The 19,784-nt window shown below is 40.5% G+C and overlaps 1 protein-coding gene across 2 annotated transcripts in view; it reads right to left on the bottom strand.

Annotated features, from left to right (window-relative positions):
- elmo2 (engulfment and cell motility 2) overlaps window positions 1-19,784 on the bottom strand; it is a 70,812-nt gene that overhangs the window by 21,093 nt on the left and 29,935 nt on the right. For both annotated transcript variants that reach the window (XM_088937124.1, XM_088937123.1), the window contains exons 4-7: window positions 15,515-15,587; window positions 12,970-13,020; window positions 12,189-12,358; window positions 11,727-11,826 (exon numbers count right to left, since the gene is read on the bottom strand). In XM_088937124.1, the coding sequence (XP_088793250.1) occupies window positions 11,727-11,826; window positions 12,189-12,358; window positions 12,970-13,020; window positions 15,515-15,587 (394 nt within the window). The remainder of the gene's footprint in view (window positions 1-11,726; window positions 11,827-12,188; window positions 12,359-12,969; window positions 13,021-15,514; window positions 15,588-19,784) is intronic.

Here is a 19,784-nt window from a genome sequence, read left to right as displayed (position 1 = left end):
CTTGGCTTGTAAAGGTGCTCGTCGGAGCGCAGGATGAGATCTAGGACCATGGGTTCGAGCCAGGCTAGAGGGATGGAATCTCCCGAGGTATGGTGAGATTAGATGGCCAGGGCTCCCTCAGGCTTCACCTGCAGCCTCCTGGGCACTGGCAAACAGGAGGAGCTGCTGGCGAGGAAGGAGTTTCTCCTTCGTGGTGCAGAAGCTCTCAAGGAGATTGTGGTGCCTGTGATGTGTTAAATGACAGATGGCTCAAAAAAGTCTGTGTGTGGCCTCCCTGAGGAGACACTCGCCACTGGCAATTCCAATCTGGCTGGGTAAAACACAACTTTGTAAAAAGTGAAGTGGCAAGCAGAGGGAGGTGGTGCAGAAAAAGAAAGAATGATGCAGAAAGACAAGTGGTGAGACAGAAACCGAGCAGGGCAGAATGAGAGACGAGAACCAGAGCGAAAAACAAAAGCCTCTTTCACCGTCAGTATGCAATTTCGAGATTGAAAGTAGTTCCTTACAATTCATTACATGACAGATTTCCCTGATAACAGCTCTTTTCTTATCAAAACAGGGGAAACTAATTAAAAGTGGTGTCTTCAGCAGATTGACCTCTGATGTTCAATGACATGTATAACATTATTACATTTGCCAATAACAAGAAAAATAATGTGTTAATTTACTATCCAAGCGATATTTCTGTAAAAAATAAACTTGTTACATTCTCACTGTTGAACACCTACATACAGTATGTAATATTCACTGTTGCTAAGTTATTCAGCATGTCTAGTATTAATGTTCTCTTCAGTGTTTCTATGGTTACAGAGCAAGAGCTGAAAAGCATGTTTAAGGAAAAGCCGTTGAGCAGATTAGACCAGTGTGCTTTACAGTTGTTAAATCAAGATGGGCAGGAAATGTCACCATCAGTCACTGAGGTCACTAATGTCACGGTGGTTTATAAAACAGTATTCTTTTCACCTCTGCACATATTCACACTGACATAACACAATGCACGACCTCTTGATATTGAAAAACACATCAAACATCAAACTTAAGTTTTTTTTTTCATTTTCTAGCATATATTCTAATTAATCAAAAATAAATATTTTAGCTGATATTCTGAATTTTGTTAAAAAGTAAACTAAAAATGATGTGTCCTGATATGATATGACTACTAATAACATGATAATAGTAAAAATATTACTTCAGTGTGTGTCGCTGGCACTGCAGAGTTAAGCAGCATGCCTTAAATAATAGAAAGAAACCACAGTCACATGAACCTTGTTGTAACACAGACATATTAAGGGCTGCTTCTTATACTTCATAACTTTCAAGAACTATGTTTGACATAAATTTAAAAGCCTGTACTAAATCATAGATTTTGCTAAAAGGTTAAATCTAGCAAACAATGTTATGACTAAAAAATAATATATAACCATTTGTTTTCACTTTTTTGAGAGTGATAATACTGAACTCTGATTAATGATTCACAGCCTGAAAGGAAACAAGGGGGGAGAGGGCAGAAATACAGAGAAAAATGGTCTTAAGAAACCGAGGGAGAAAGAGAAAAGTAGAAAAAAAGAAAGCCGAGTCAATATTTGTCTCAGAGAGAGAGGACAGTCCAATGATGAGACAAACAAAGAAGGACAAGGACAGAAAGATTGATGGATCTTCAAATCCTTCCTATCATCCAGTGGTAGGTTCAGATGGAAAGAAAGTACAATTCCTTCTTTCAATTTTCTGCCTATCAGATTTCTATAATAAAAGCCCATGTCTGTGTGCAACAGAAGAAATCTAATTAAATAGAACTTCTTTATTGTAAAGAGCTCCAACATTCAGTGAAAGCAAAGCCTTTTAATTTAGAGACAGAAACACTGTTCTTGGAATTCATTATTTTCAAGATTAAAAGAATTTCGCATTCAATGTGAGTTATTTAACTTGGTAGAGGGCACACTGCAGAGCACTGATCTAATGATACTGCAGTCTTAATCAAGCCTTTTGCTGTAAGCAACTTTTCTATTCCACTGACCAGCTTCCAGCAGGTACTATATCTCTATACTACCATCAAACATGCTAGATATAAGCATCTTTCAAGCTATTAGCACTACAGAGACAGACTCTACTGCCTTTATATTTTAAAAAGGACAGGAAGCTACCATGCTTTTTAAAAAAAGATGAAGAGACCTTCCGCATTGCCAAAATTAATTAATTTAAAACATAACTTATCATAAAATTAGAAACATGTATTGTTAAATAATTAAAGAGTAGTGGTATCATGGAAAACCAGATTAAAAATTGCTTTTCCTCTTGAGCAGAAAACAAATTTTAGCCACTTTGCTGCAGCTGTTCATTACATAGTTATACAGCTATAAAGCAGATCAGAATTCTACTGGTGTTTTCTAAATTCATAAATACAAAATGTCCAGGCTGAACAGCATCACGAATCACGAACACGGAGCATTATTTCTGATACTGTTCAAAACCCGGGTGCTAATCACACATCCCCAAAACCCAAAATAACAAATGTTATATAATAAATCAAATAATTTATTCAAATTGCTTCTGCAATGCAGAGAACCTGACGTATGTGGTTCAGCTACAGTATATAATATGTTAATCTGACATTGGATTTTTAAGGGATGTCTTTGCTCTGAGCAACAGAAATGCTTACATCCATCATTCTTTCCATTTTTTATTCACCTCACCACCACCAGTTTATCCAGAGTTTACTCATTTGCCATAGGCTGGCAAATAAAGCAGTGACTTTATGATCACCGATGATCACTGTCAACACTGCAAGCTCAAAGAAAATGGCAGTACAGAGGACTGCTGCTGAACCTCTAACTAAGGGACTGGTTTAGGTGGCTCAGCCAAGCCAGTCCCTTCTACCTGTGGCCTTCCAGCTGCACGCTGTTCGTCACACAGTCTACATTCATACCAGGAATCTGGTAATTACAGGACAAAGCAGATTTCTTATCTTGTTGAGACACCCAAGCAAACAGAAACAAAAAGCAACCCGACTCAAAGCTGGCCTTATCTTCCTCAGTTGCTAGTCATGACTTCAGCATGAAAAAAAATTAACGCTGACACCATCCACCCAGTTTTTTACCACTTCGTCTAATTCAGATGAATTCAGGGTTAAGGGGGAGCTGGAGCCTATCCCAGCAAACAATGGCCACAAGGTGGGATACACCTTGGATGGGAAACCAGTCCATCACAGCGCACACACAGACTCAAACCCAGACACACATACTCACACCAGGGTCAATTTTCCCAGAAGCCAATTAATGTACCAGCACATCTTTGGACTGCGGCAGGAAACTGAAGCCCCTGGAGGAAACACACTTAAACAGGGGAGAGAACATACAGACTCCCCACAGATAGCATCCCAGAATTAGCCACAGCAATTCTAACCACTGTGCCACCATGGTGCCCCTGCAGAAACCAGCACATATTTCAAAACAAAACAGTTCTTCCAAGATCAAGAAAACACAATGACACACACACAGACAACTGGCAACAAAAGCAATTAAAAACCCCACATTTTTATGGATGCTTCACCAGCTGTTTAAATTTAAATTAAAGTCCAAGTTAACTGCAGAGAGTAGTTATTAATTTAACTCCGCAGACATGTCGAAAGGAAAATATTCATTTCCACCTGGGATATACTGCAGCTTTCTCTACATTTTACATCTTGTACTTGTCACCATATTCCACTCAACGCTTGCTGAAAAGGATATAACTCAGGACATCTCTTATTCAGCTAGAGGTGTAATGGCAACAGGATGAGAATAATAAAATACAGTACATTAGAAGCTGACTCAAACAGGAGCAAGACGCAAACCCTAATTAAGAACCAAGCAGAAGGAGGCTGACATCACCAGTCAGCTTCATGCTTCAGGTATGGTAGAACTTTAATTAAGAGCCACTATTCTGTAATATTTTCAAAGGGGTGTCATAAGATCAAAAATAAAAATCCCAAGGCAAGAGCCAGACTTCCCACATCCCAAATATTGGAGCACATCACTACAAATCGGGAGATTTGATTTAAATCCTAACAGCGCAATTATTCAATTAAATGTGAAGCATGACATTTATGTTTAATTACTACTATGTCAGAAGATGTTACAGACATATCAAATATGACAGTTGAAGAATCCTATTCTTAAGCTAGAAATATCACAGTAAAGACATACAACATGTTTAAAAGCTGCTCCTGATTGCGTAAGAACCAAACCTTCCAGTTTTCCTGTGATTAACCTTTAGAAAACTACCGAGTGTATATCAAAAAGTAATTCCAGTAAGGTCTGTGATTTTTTATTGATGAACACAACCATGTGAAACAGTTAAAATAGCACGTCTGGTGAACATTATTGGAAGACAGTCCTTAGATGAAATGTCAAACCCTGTTTTTTAACAGGGATGTGAAGGATCACTGATACTTAGTGAAGCCTAGGCCTGGCTTTATTGCTTAAATAGATTTTGGCTCTATGTTCACTGACCTATGCAGCTTCAGGTCCCTTAGTTTTTGTTTGTTTGATACCAATACAGCTTGAAATCCTCTACTGCCTCTTTATGTCTCGACTCACTGCGGTGACTCTGGGCAGAATGAGGAAGGGCAGACACACTCCTGCAACTTGCTTTTCCATCATTCCACACACTGCAAGCTCCACAGTGCTTGACAGGACAGCCGTACAGCATGGAGTCAAGTGTTTCAGAGATGATATTTGGAAGCTTTTATTAGCTGAAAAGAGAATAGGCTCACGTATGAAAGGATGTATATCTTTCTCATCGGTATTCACCAAGGAAGAAGACGATAACATGTTTCAGGCTGAGAACAGACAGAGTTCGCTACAAAACCGAAGAGGCAAAAATGCTACAAATAGTAGGATCACTTAAAACCCATTCTCAGAGCCCGATGGTATTCAACAGCACAAAATAAGAGATTGTTTGTACGACTGTTACCAGAAATCACATAAGACAAGGAATAAACATGGACTGGAAAATTGTTAATACAGTAAAACACATCCACAACAAGAATAACAAAACCAAACCAAGTAATTGTGGATCAATCTTACTTCTAATACTTGTATGGTAATGGAAAAAAAATGAAACTAGAGGATTATTTAAAATGGAAAAGGATTCTAGGCTTTAGTAGATGACGAACAAAAAATAAAGAGAACAGTGATCCCTTGCTGTACAAGCAACTGTTATACAAGTTATAATTTATATGAGATTAAGAATCCAACCTGTTTTTTCATTTAACAAGCAGATTTTCACTCTTAAAGATGAGGTCTCGTACAGCACTGCTGAGATTCTTCTCTTAACACATCTTCCTGGATGGGGGATACTCTCCTTTTAAACTTCTTTTTAAAATAAAGGCTTGTATGTGTTAAGTACATATATAGTTGCTAAGAAGTGTAATGATTCTACTACAGTACTGTACCATAAATAAGGTGGAGTGTTATTGCTCTCCTACCTGTTGTTATTGCTAATGGCTTTAAGCACTTTACTCAAATAATTAACCAGGAATTTTATTGTTTTCTTACTTAGGTACTGTTCTGAGCTGTAATAAAGTGAAGATCGAGGGAACATTTTTGAGTTCTGGAACCAATCAGAGATTATAACACGTGAAGTAATGGGAATTTACCTTAATTAATTAAGCTCGTATAATGAGGGATTACTGTGCAGATACAGGGGTGAATACTCAAACTGGAATGACATACAGTACTTAGTGGAATACCTAGGCAAATATTTAGAACATGACATTAAATATAGACAAGTTTAGAGTGCAAAGCTTCAGGTAGCAGAAATACTGTGTAAGAGAAGGAAACATGAACTTAAAGGTGTTACATATGAAATTGACTCAGGTGTTTAAGTAGACATTTCCCTTTTTAGAATGATTTAGAGAAAAGAATAAAAAGACAAAAGGAATGTTGGGACACATAGAGACATGGGAATAAAAATTGAATTGTATAATGCAGTAAATTCATGCTGAATTTTTTTTTTAAATATAAAAAAGATATTTCTGTAATGGAATTAACCCAGAAACCATAGTGAAAAACAAGTTGAATGATAGAAGAAAAAACATTTTTAACAGATGAAACATAGCTTTTTTTAATAAAAGGGTTGTTAAAGTGTTGCTAGCAACATACCAACTAGATGATCTGAACAATGATCCTTGTCAATCCTTGATAATCCTTTTGTTTGTTCTTAACAGGCTACAATTGCTTTTGAAGTTTACATAACGCACCACTTTCATAAAATAAATGTGAAACATCACTTGGGTAAAATTCACTTAAGATTGTAAGGATTTTCATCCATTTGCAGGCTTACAAAGTTTGTCTTTAATGTGGTTATGTAATTAGGAACACGCTAATTAAATACAGGCTCTTTTGTCTTCAGACAGATGACAAAGCCTGGGTTCAATTACACATCTTTTTTGTAACTAGAGGAAAATTTCATCAAAGGTAGTTTCTCTTGGGAAAACCTTTAAACTTTCTATTATAAAAGACGAGTGTCAGGACATGCTTCTGTAATAATACAGTGAGGTTCTGCGACATGGGTATCCAATTACACTGATTATGTCAGATTAAGGGCTACAATGACAGGACACAGCTTTACTGTGGAATGGAGTAGACTCCCAAGATGTAACACTGTAAAATGTGACAAATCCTTTCAAACAACCTGTGGATAGCCGTGTGTCTTTTTACACACCAGGGGTGGTCTACCATGGTCCTGCAAAGCCACAGTCCAGCAGCTCTTACAACTCACCCTGGAAGCATACATTTTCAAAGACCTGATACAATTTTTTTGACCACTGAAACAAAGGACCTTCAATAGGGAAACATCCATGGAGAGGTCAGATAATACATTATGCATCAACAAGCATAAATAACAGAAAGGGTAGAGGATAACCAAGAAATGGAAATTAGGAAAAATAGATGTTTATTTTTATGACAGCATGCCCAACAGAATACTTAGATAAGTTATTAAAACTGTGCTGTTTTCCATTCAAGGAAATGTTAGAAGTTATACATTTCTAGTAACAGCACACTCCTTCTGTGTGCTTGCATATGTTTTGGGGCAGAAGTGGTTAACTGTTTTAGGACAGCTCAGGACACTTGCTAATTGCTTTCTCAATCTGACCAGAATTTGGGAGTTATGTAACATGTTAATTGTCTATTAATTTGCTGTTTATTCTGTGTGCATGTGTCTGGATGTATCATAAATTCTGAAATTCCTTGAATCACTAAATGTAGTAGCAGTAGCACTAAAAATGGTTACTGAACACTTGCATTTTATGACAAATGTTTAATTTGCAAGTCTTAATTCATCACAGCTGTGTTATTAGCTTTTAAAGGGGAAGAACACCTTTTAAATTGCTAAGTGATCAGAAGTTTTGGATAGTCAAACAAGTTGAAAGAAGCACAATAATACAACCTCTTTTGAACTAAAAGGCTAGTGTTTTATCATAGTATTTTGCATGCAGCAAAAATGAAACAAAATATCTTCAAGATATCACAGAAGTCTCCAGTCTTGACAGCAATGATGTTATAACCTTGCCTCTGCAGTAGGTTATTCCCATACCTCTGGTTCCACAAAATGGTGCCCCAATTTGCTATTGCTCCATCTTAACCTTAATGTTCCAGCTCTGTACCTCCACCAGCCTGTTCAGCACACTGCACACTGGGTGCCATCCAGTAAATCACAGTGCACAGTGTGGACATCTTCCCCACTATTTTCACCCGGCTTGGACATCAGCTAAGCAATCTGTAAGTGTGGTGGTACTGATCTCTCTCAGGCTGCCTGGGTTCTGAAATAACCTGACGTTCCCTGTTCACTGCAAATTGTGTTCCCTCCAGAAACGCACCAGGAGGACACACCGTGCAGAACAGCGGAATATCTCAATGAAGAGGCATTTCTGCACGACTCCGTCTGGAAACGGGCCAGCAGGTGCTGCGTTCCCTGAGGTTTCAGACATGGCATGCAAGCCTTAAAGTCCACAATGGGGACTTCCTCCAGGACTCTGAGGTAGAGTCAGGTTGCTGTATGAACCCATCATTTTCAGGTTATAGACCCATAAAAACAAGTGACAGGAAAGACCACACGGCGGTATGGCAAAAAAACATGGGCAGAGCATTGAGGAGGGACCACAATGCAGCAGTGTCCCCTAGTGGCCAATAACCCAACAGGGTATAGCAACTTAGTGGCATTGTAGGCTGACCTAAGACTGACTCCAAAGTGGACCTTGCAAGTATGAGAAACAGTTTTGCTAAAGACATTGAATTATACCGGAAATTCCAGTCTGGTACAATATTACAAATACAAGGAGAGAAAATAAAAATCTAGAGATCTACTATGTTTTAAAGCTAGGCATGGTTGTGATGCTTTAAAAAGAGACTTTAGGTGGGCTTCTACATATGGGGATATGTATTTTGCAGATCATGAAGCTTCACAATAATTTGTAGAGCATTTTTAAAGTAGGTGTGCCTCTGTAGAATGCTGTAATTGTGTCACAACAGCTACTGAGGAGGCAAGTCACCTGGTTGGGCTACACCTGGGCCTTATCAAACCAGAGCAATCAAAGAGAAAAGAGTGTGGAATTCCACGTAAGGATGAGTCTGGAATAGCTCACATGGATTAAAAACGCCCCTGTAATTAATAAGGAGGCTTAGAATAGAGCAGCTTAGAGCGAGGCTGTCAGTCAGCTCTTAGAGTCAGAGAGGAAAAGGTCTGTCAGGAGTGCCAGACGATTTCCATGGAGGAGCGACTCTGGCCAATCAGGATCAGGCGTGCGAGAAGGAAAGAGTAAGGGCTCTGTGCTGTGGAGTGTATTAACTAACAAACTGAGTCTGCAAGCTGGATGGTTAGGGATCATACTGGGGCTGTACAGGCAGATGGAAGTGTACTCTGTTTACCAGGCCCAATCACAGCAGAAAGAACACTAGAAGGAAATGAAAAGGTGAGGAGCTGGGATCCCCTGCGAGAGCTGACGAGCTAGAGAAACCAGGGGGCACCAGAGAGCTGAGACCCGGCTCGAGAAGATCCGATGAAGAACATGGTAACAGCGGCACCTTGGCTGCTAGACAGACACTATCTGCACAGCACATCCCAAGCGAGGAAAGGGAGCAGCGTGCTTCCTCTGTGTCTCGTGAAAGTGAAGGGGATATTGTGAATGAGAGCAAGGATCATGAAGTGGCAGAGCGATCAGCAGGAGCAGAGTAACAGCTGCAGATGAACAAGCAAAAAGAGACAGCTTTGCTCAAAGAGGGGCTGACAGGGAAAAGAGACAGAAGAGATGCCCTGGGCAGAAGGGTAAGAGAGAAAGAAGAATCTATTCACACGTACTAACCAGGGATTAAGGGACAAATCAGTGGTGTTATGAGACATGACTAGTTATACAGTAGAGTGGGTTGTGGGCCGCTGATGTTAACTTGCTCTCCGCCTCCGTTCCATTGGGCAAGAGGTGATCAGGAGTCACACTGGTTGCAGTAAAGACACCTCCTGCCACCAGTGATAAGACTTGGCCTGTTAACTTGGAACTGTAACTAGGGAGAATTCCAGTTCCTCTTCTCCACTAAATTTAGACCAAACTTCTGATTACCAGAAAAAAAGTAAATGTGAGCAACAGCTCAAAAGAGAATTAGTTTCTAAACAGCTGGGACTAATTTATCAAGAAAACAAATCCCCATACAAGAGTTCATTTTCCATTACTTTATTTTTTAGACCAAAGACAAATATTGTAGGTTTCAGTTACTATCTTCATCAAGGCTAATACAATATTTTTCCACAGCTTTTCACCTTCCTTCCACTGGTTAATTAAACACTTCAAATGTAACAATGTTTTTTTTAAAATACGCTATTTAACATGCTTGTTTCTCTGTCTGATATTTCTGTCAGGAAACCACATCAACATAAAATCTGTAAAAGGCAAGAAGATAAAGAAAACCATGACTGTCTTTGTGTTTGCAGAGTCTTGGGATAATACAAAGCATTTTCTGGATAGTAAACACTTCTGAAAAAAATCAAAACACCCTGAATTCAATGAGTTGCAAATAGCCACTCCTACCTTTAATGTATTAAGTAAACAGCTTCTCTAACACCATTAACACATATTACCCTAATTTGCCAGCACCTGTATAACAAAACTCTTTACTTAAAAAATTAGGGGGCATGAATATATTTGCAACATGCATTCACCACTGCTTTAGACTGATGTCACCTGATAATTACAGTACTTCAAATACAGACAAATAAACACCACACTTGAACAAGCCCAGCATCTGTTTTACATCATTTTAAACACCGTTAGTTAATTCAAAGCAATATGATACAAGTCTTTCTGCAGCATGACCCATTGTAACATGTACTCATACAAAAGCTTAATCAGAAGTTGCCTTCACAGAAAGGACATCTCTGTGAAGCAAACACTGCCTAATTGATACTTAGCGAACAGGAAGTGAGTAATTTTTCTTTAATACTTCAGGAAAGTAGGAGACACAGCAATTCTGCAGGACTGTTCTATGATTGCCAAAACTGAACGTATTCTCAGTGGAGTTTATTACTGTCATATTGCCTTAACAGTGAAGACGGCAGTTTTCAAGACATGAAGACTGGTGATTAAAGTCAAGTCTTGTGCAGTTACAAGATATGAGGATAACGTGTATACAGTTATCAGAGGAGAATTCTGACTTCCTATTCCTATTCCTCTCCAGAAATACTTCCTATCGTGAACTGCTACCTTTGTGTCAGGAAATTAGGTTTTCCTCCTTCCTCCTGGAGCCCAAACTTATCAGATGTCAGAAAATGTACCTACACTGGGGCCATATAATAAAAAACAGGTCACTGCTGAAAAAGAGGCACAGATCCCTCTGGATGCTTAACATGGTTATAGAAGGGGTAGATGCTATGTATGGAAGAGAATACCATGTTTCAGACAAGACACAACAACTACATAGAATTCTACAGATACGGTAATTGTAACAAAAAGAATGGCATCACTGGCATTCAACAGGATATGAGCCAATTAGTGACAGCCAGTTTCTTCCCCCACTCTACCCACACCTATAGTGTGTACATGCAGACTCAGCAGGAGCTGTGTTGTGAAGCGTTTTGGGTTCTGAAATGCAATGCATAAGCATTAGCAGCTAGTGTATGAGACCCAAGCAAAAGATGGCTGGGCCTCAAGCTAGTTCATAAACAGTTTAGACACTAAAAGCGAGAGACACTGAGCTCTTCTTTTATATACTGTATTTATATCAACTGCGGCACCAGCCTTGTGTTATTTCAAACGCATTAATACAGTCTTTGAACTGCATATTAGATATTCTGTCAGTTTGATACTACTACACTGGGTGTTATTTAAAGTGTTTAGATTTAAATACAAGTACTGGCTTGTAACAAGCCAGCTTGTAAAATTCTAATACATCTTTAATACATCTTTGATCCGTGATTTAAATATCAAGATCATTCAGCAAGCGATTGCAGGAGTTTTTTAGTAGTATGTTAAAACATAACAGTCAAGGCTATTCATCAAACAGAATTCATTCTGAAAGGATGGAGCAGAACTCCCAGACAACACACAGCAAACACATGCTGCCTTCTATTTGTGCTGTTGTCCCCATGTACTGCTGTTCATACAGAAGAACTCTCAGACATGCTGCCTTGGACTGGTGCTATTGCCCCCATGCGCAGCCAAAGGCACCAGCTCCTGTGGCAGAAGACACAAGCTCACTCACCTGTTTGATGAAGGACAGGGAGATCAGATCCCAGGACACGATGCCGTGGTCCATCAGCTCCAGGAAAGCTGTCAGGGTAAAAGCCAGCATCTCCCCGAAACTACAGAAATAAACAGAGTGATGGTCTTAAACACATACAACACTGCATGTGCTCGTTTGCGTGACTCACTGCGTGTGCATGACTCACTGTGCGTGTGCGCGTGTTTGGGTAATTCACTGTGCGTGTGCCTCACTGCGTGTGCGTGTGGGTGTGACTCACTGCGTGTGCACATGTGGGTGTGACTCACTGCATGTGCATGTGGGTGTGACTCACTGCTTGTGCACATGTGGGTGTGATTCACTGCGTGTGCATTTAGGTGTCACTCACTGCATGTGTGCGTGTGCATGACTCACCGTGTGTGCATGTGGGTGTGACTCATGCGTGTGCCTGTCGCGCAGCGTGTGCGCGTGAGTGTGACTCACTGCGTGCCGCTCTCCACCAAGCGCGCCAGCACGGCAATGCCGTCCATGTTGATGAACTCGGTGGCGAAGGTGGCGTCGGCGGACAGCTTGGCCAGCTCCTTCAGGGCCTCCAGCCGCGCGTCCATCCCGTGAGACTGGATCCTCTCCAGGAGCTGCCGGGCGGCGCGAGTCTGCAGATCACACAGGCGCGGCCTGAGCGCACAGCACTCCCAGGACCCTCCCCACACACCGCGACTCTGCACCAAGACACACGCGCACCCAGCAAGCCACCGTGTGCACTGGGCAGCCACGCGCCCCGTCCGGGCACGGTTCTCCTCCGGCGCTCCTTACTTCTGCTCTGACTTACCATACTACAACAGTACCGCAGTTAAGCAGGGTCCACATGTGTAAGGCCTACTGTATATAAACCTACACGTAAAACATACTCATGGTACATTACATGCTTTCGATGTAACACAACTGCACTACTAAGTGAAAGCAAGTAAACTGATACAAATGTTTAATGATATTAAATTCCAAAGCTCTCCATTTCCCAGGATTACTAGGATGCTGTGGAATCCATGAATGATTGTATGATGTCAGGCGATATTCCAACTGGCTAAGATATTTTTTGATTAATTCCCTTTACTTTTTTTTAGACAACAAGTTCTCACTTAACATTGACGTAAACCGGAGAAAATGACTCAAACCACTGGCAAAAAAATAAAATGAAATTGAAAGCTTCATTTTTAACCTCGGCCCTTCTTTTTTGTGAATGCAGAGAGGAAGGCGGGAGACTCACAGGGGAGATTGCGAGGCGAAGGATGGTCCCATTCTTGATTTCACCCCGGCTCTGAAACAGACCACAGTGAGTTAGCGTGGGGCAGTTCCCTAATAACTAACAACTGGGCGTGTGTCCCATCCTGCGATACCAAGGGAATAATCCAGGCTCCACAACACCCGTACATACTACATACTCGACACTCAGCTATGGCTTTGCAAAGCCTGTTCAAAAGAGTTCAGGGGCGCAGACAGTACAATTTAAGAATGGTTAATATGACAGAAAAGTGGACATCAAAATTACATAAACCAACTGGAATACCAAAATCATATATCACACGGCCAGTAAACAAGCATTGATAGCACACTTTTATTGCATGAACGGTAAGCAAACACTGATTCCAACACGGATCTTTCTCTGCAGTGCTGCCGATTTAAAAAGAGCTAGTGAAACAGCTCCTGTAAAGCAGCAATACTGCAATGGGTGTAGCGTATAGCATGGAAGTACAGCCAGACTAAGGAAAGCAGCTCTTCTGGCTTAGTGAGTGCATAAGCGTGCCAAAGTCTAGGAGACTGAGGTTTGATTCCTACACACAGCTCAGTCCAAAAGCTTCTAACTTCTTTGGCACCCAAAATGCATGAACGCCCAAACTGCTGGTGTCCCTAAAGACTCCTGCACATAGGCTCATTAACTCCCACTGGACCAAATATAGTTTTGTCTTAGTAATGCATAACATAATATCACAAAAAACACAATGGCAGGCCCTCTAAGCAAAACTCTTTGGTGTGCTGGTAAGGCCAACAGGGTCCCACGTGTGATAGAGGAAGACACAAGGGACAAGAGAGTGATCCCTGCCATGGCGAAACACAGTGACACCCAGAAGTCTTTGCTGAATGCTTGTTCTCCTTCACTGCTCAAGAGAGAGAATGAGAAGTCTGGACGTGGGTCTTTGCCACCCCCACCTGCGGCGCCATGCATCATTTGACCACAGGTGAGGAAGCACTGAGTGGAGGAATGCAGAATCTCTCCCTGAGCGCACTGGAAACCAGTCACGGGAGTCACCTTGGATGACTCATCCCAGTGTAACTCTGGCAGCCCTCTGCCAATTGTGCACCCCTGCTTAAAGAATCACTTGGGACCCCAAAAGAACTAACACCTACACATGGCTCCACCACGACTATAGGTTTCTATGATCTTGACAGCAAAGGCCCTGCGGAACCAAAATCAGACAGTGAAGCGCAGCAGCCCCTCTAGGGCCGGGCGCTGCTGTGTCTCTGCACATCACATCAGCCACTGCCCTAACAGAAGTGTTAGTACTCGGACACAAAACTAGATGGCTTACAAGTGTATTAAATATTTGCACTTGGAAGGTGAGCACGCTGCAATATTCTTATATAGCTTGTATAATTAACACACCGCCTCAGACAAGTCCTAAACCACCATATGTTTTTGATATTGGTGTGGTGTGCAGTCCCCTTGAAGTTCTGGTGCAGGACATTAATAATTTAAGCCGATTAGAACAGAGTGACTAGGCCCAAGGTTATAGCGTTTGTGGTTCACCTGGGGACTCTCTATAGTGTTTTTTCTTTATCATTTATTTGCACCTTTGCAAAGACAACTATATTTTTACATATGAATCAATCACAGCCTTTATTGGCTGACTTGAACTGGATGAAAGCATGGACCCCTTAATCACCTGCACTTCTGATACAGGTCTAAAGAATCCAAGCTCATATCACGGGTGTTGTGCTCTAGACCACAGCCAGTGATGCACTGCACTCCAGGGACCATCAGGGCCCAGACACAAGGAGGCATGTGGGTTGATGAGAGGGAGACCAGTTGCCTGTGATCTTATAAGAAAGGGGTCGATGAGGAGCTAGCAGGCGTCCTACAAGCAAAGAGGGTGAAGGGCAGATCTGACAAATGCCACCCAGCCCCATCTTTCTTATCACCCACCTAGGGCAATGTTCAGGAGCCACTCTGAAGAGCAGAAGTTGGGAAGAAGAAGTGAAATCATAATTATTAAAATGGTCTAATTTCTATACATTTTAGAGGGCAAAGCTTTAATTTTAAGCCAAATAATTACAAAGCCCTTGTTGTCTTCGGAAAGCATTACATTCAGTACCTCAGAGTATTTAACTATGTAGGATTTGACCCTTGCAAATTCTTTGAAGCAATTCTTACAGCGCATAAATGATACCAGTTACCATATGGCAATTGTGTACTAATCTTCAAATTAAGTCAAATTAGTGCTGACAAAATCCGCCTTTTTAGCTGTGAAAAGAAGTAGCCACCTGAATTGTTCTTGGCATCCCCCATTCATATGAAAACAGAAATACAGTTTTCAAATCTAAGAGTACACGTCATTCATTTACAAAAATCTTCCCAACATTAGAAGTAGCCTCACGTACAATGTTTACTTTGCTTTCTAGCAATGGCTAGCTGTACAAAGTGCTGTGGTAACTGTTAGAGGTAATCTCACAGTTAAATGGTGTGTCGCAATGGGGCTATACAACTGTAATAAGCTAACATGACACGGATTGTATGGTACAAGGATTAAACTCACCTGTTCTGTGATGTAGAGTTGGGGACCATCAGCATATCGCAGAGCAAACTGATCAGAGCCCGACAGAGACCAGCTACAGAGAAGAAAGCACAGCCTCAGCTCAGACTAGTTTTAAATGCAGTCACACACAGAAGGAGGCACAGTCTTTGCAAGCATGACAGAACCCAGGTTTCTGTATTTTCAAATAGCACAGAATTGTTGCTGTGAGTCTGGCGGGGTTATATATCTACATTTTATTGTTGGCAATCGTCATGTGAGCATAAATTAAATGTGTGGATTGCAGGCCATTTCTTCCACACAGCAGAAATAAGCGAACAACCTGAATTACTTGTTCTGTTCCTACTTACTGTAGCTGCTAATTATAAAATTAACTGAGTAGCAAACTGCAAATGCCCAAACCCCGAGTTTACCAACTTATGCTGTAGATTTCAATAATAATAAAATAAGAATAATAGGTTAGAAAATGGCAGGATGAATAAGAATAGGAAAGTTGCAATTCAACAATCTATCAGTCCTTTAGCATAAAACAAGAAATCTATTGTTTATCGGAGGGGGTTTTAGCTGATTATGCTTAATGGATGAATATAGCAAATGCATCTGAACACTGTGAACATAATAGCTGACTTCCTTTATTTATCAGAACACTGCCTCCAGCACAACAGGTTGTTAGGACAACTAATAAAATTAGGACTACCATCTGTTTGACATTCTTTCTAACTTTATTAAGGTTGAGGGTATTGTGGAACGCTGCTAGCATAATTATAAATACAGTTAATCCTGCCGGTGGCTATTTCTACATGCATATTGACATCTTGTTCTTTATTATTACATACAATTCAATATCATGTATGTATCAATAAAATGTAAGTTCGTATTTTACAAACTAATGTATTAACTTGATTTTGAAAAATCCTCTCAGCTGCATTGAATTAGTAGTGTTAACAAAATGAATAACAGTACTAATTATCACTACTGAGACATACAGTACAATTCCTAACCAACAAATCCAATGCATTTTTGTAGTGCTGTCATTTTTAAAGATTTCAAACATATATATACACTGAAGGGACTAAAAACTGAACAACAAAATGAGTAATGGAGGCAACATTATTTCGTACATTTTTTACATCTCTCAATATATACTTCATATCCCACACAACCCACTGTATCCAGTGTATCTACAGTGTGTGACTCAGCTGAACCTCTTTGAAGGTTTTTCACAAGATGTATTTTGTAGTAAATATTTGAAAAAGAAAACCGCTTGAAGCTTGCATTACCCGCCTGTCAATAAATCATCCACTCTAATACAGTGCAAGATGGTATTTGTAGGAGCTAAGTTATCCCAGTCCCCAGTTGAAGTACATTTTAACAAGTAGTGAACCCCTTAGAAACAAAAGACTGGAACAAAGACTCACTATGGTGATATGCAGCGTGTTTTACATGGAGCTGCACCAGAGAAAAAGCCTGTAACCCACTGGTGTGGTTTTCACTCATACCAATCCACAGCAGAAGATGCCACTCTTGAACCAACAGTGATGTACCATAGATGTCAAACTACAGAATGTTGACACAACATTAACAAGGAAAACAAAAGCTAATATACTTTTTATTCTTTAAGGGTTTAGTTTGGCTGTACAAGTCATTATAATGAGAATGAGAAGGAACTCAACCTAGCTCCTGTCCTACGCTTCCTGAGTCTGAAGTGAAAAAGACAATGATGGCTTCAATATTCAATAGCTTCAGTATTTCAATAAGACTGTCCAGGTGACGGAGCACTTTCAACCACCAGAGTATTTAGGTTTTAAAACTCCCCCAGGTCAGACTTTGAAAACCAGACTTTTCATATAGCTCTGAGATCATGTTTAAACCTGTACATGCTTCTGAATTCAGTGTTGTGATGATTAGTCTTCACTAGCCCTCTCTACAGACATGTTACCTAAAACAATGAAAAATTTTCACCTACAGAACTCAGACTGAGACAACCCAGGGAAAAATATAAGACTTGATCTGTACAACACTTCCACTGCAGATTGTACAAGCCAGACATTCTCATGCAGTTTATATGAATGCAGCAGGAAAGCAATATGTCTAATATACAGTATTTCATGATGTACTTATGAAATAGTATTAGACACCAAGTATCTAGAGTGAACTTGCTGTCAAATATCACCAGCTCAGAAAAACTGAAAAGGACAGAAATGCTAAGCAGTCAGATTCTTATCTCCCTTCTTCTCAAAAAAGCTGTATGGTTGCATACTTTATGATGTCCCCCTCCATTGTATAACTTCCAGGAATAACTGAGGTTTGCAAACATTTTTGGCCATCAGTCATTTGTTTGGTGGTAAAATTAAAATTAGATCAATTCCTGTCTCAGGATGCTTTTAGTGGAAGGACTGACTCAGAGCTAACTGCTGCTAACACTAGATAAATTTGATATTTTATGATTGATTTGCTCATTACAGTTAATTTATGCATCTAAATGCGTTTTTACAATCTGATTATTTTGTTGTCTATATTCAGCAGCAGCAATTTGGGTCGTGTAGGGTCAACATATTTTTATTCTCTCCACTGAAAGATCTTTTCACAGACAGGTGCCGCAATGACCACTAAGGCACCCAGTGCACTTTTAAGCACTTTTAAAAACAAGAAAGAATTGTGAAATGGGACATGGCTGTGGAGCTTTATTATTCTATTTGCAATCTGCATTGCGTCTATATTTAGTACCAAATACTGATTCTTGTATCTCATATTTCGTACTGAAATTCTGCATGATTTTTCCTACTGTTATTCTCTCCACGAATACGCAAAATTCAGAAACAGAAGGCGAGAAGGAGGTCAAAAAAGCCGATGAAAGAGGAAAAAGAGAGAGGGAGACAGATGGTGGAAGATTAAGAGACGAAGAGGGCTAAGACAGAAGTCAAAAGAGAAAATCAAGGGGAGACACCGACCGCAGAGGAGGAGGACAACGTGTCAAGAGAGGGGAAGAAACGACGCAGGAGGAAACAGAAAGTGGGTGTTGGAGAAGACAGCAGAGGGCTGTGGGGAGGCTGCGATACAGAGAGGGGGTGAGAGAGAGGAGGGAAGAGGCACTGTAAAAGCAGCAGTGTTAGACAGAAGCAGTGTAATTAGGGTGATTATGTAAGCAGCAGACACTTCCAGAGCTGAGCCTGGCTTCCATCTGTGAACCATTAACCCTCCTTTATTACAGCCTATTAGTTTGGGGTGAGGGGGGGCTGGTAGGACAGTTGAATCTTTTCTTTGCTGCACAAGCAACACTTCTAAAGCAGTTTCTGCTCAGCCAGGCGAAAAGGCACACAATAGCCTTCACATTCATGCTTGAGTCACTGAAGGCAAACGTAGTCCTGGACACACCACAAAAATTTCTCATTCAAAATATTTTGCAGTTACGTTTGACTTAACGCGGGCCTATGCCAGTTACATCAGAGTCAACTATAACAGTTTTACCCTTTCTCTGTGAAATTAAAATGCATGAAACAATTCTATTACTACATGTTGTGATAGAAAAATAATAACTGGATTATAAATAATTTATTATGATTAATGTATTTGGGTGATGTTTTTATGCAAAGAAACCTAAAATTAATAATGAATTAACTGCGTTTACACAGTGCACTTTACTGCAGAGGATGTCAAAATGCTTTACACTGAAAAGCGGGATCACTGCATCCACTGATGAAGTGCAGCTCCCACCTGGGAGACACAAGGCAGCCATTATGTGCCAGATCAGATAGACAAGTGAGAAATTGTTTCACCACATGAATTAAGGGAGAATTTTAAGAAAGCTAGATTATATCAACCCAGAGTGGACTTTAGCCAGGATTCTGGGATCAATACACCTGCTTCTACAGAGTCTGGGATCTTGAATGACCAAGTAGGCAGGACTATAGTATAAAATCTCATCCAACAAATCAACAGCCAACAGCACCTCCTCAGCTCAATGTCTCTGCTTCAGAGAGAAGAGCTCTGAACTTAGTGGTATTTCCATGGACCAGGGAAGGTAAGCACAGTGAAAACACAGGAGGGACTTCTGTGTTACAATACAGTCAAGACAACCCTCGTACTCGTAGAAGAGAGTTGAACACAACACTCTCCCTCCGTTCACACTGTGAGCCCATCGCACAATCGCCTTAATTGAAGCACCAGGTGGAGCTCAGATGCAGCTCTCACTGATATCACAAGGAGAGGCTGACCTTCACACTGCCACCCTCAACAGCACAATTGTGTACTGCTCCCTTGGGAAACCAAGCTA

The sequence above is a fragment of the Atractosteus spatula genome, chromosome 19, assembly GCF_055471065.1.
Source record: "Atractosteus spatula isolate fAtrSpa1 chromosome 19, fAtrSpa1.hap1, whole genome shotgun sequence".
NCBI classification, from domain to species: Eukaryota; Metazoa; Chordata; class Actinopteri; order Semionotiformes; family Lepisosteidae; genus Atractosteus; species Atractosteus spatula.
Note: the sequence above shows the minus strand (reverse complement) of the source record. Positions and strands in the feature narration are given on the sequence as shown.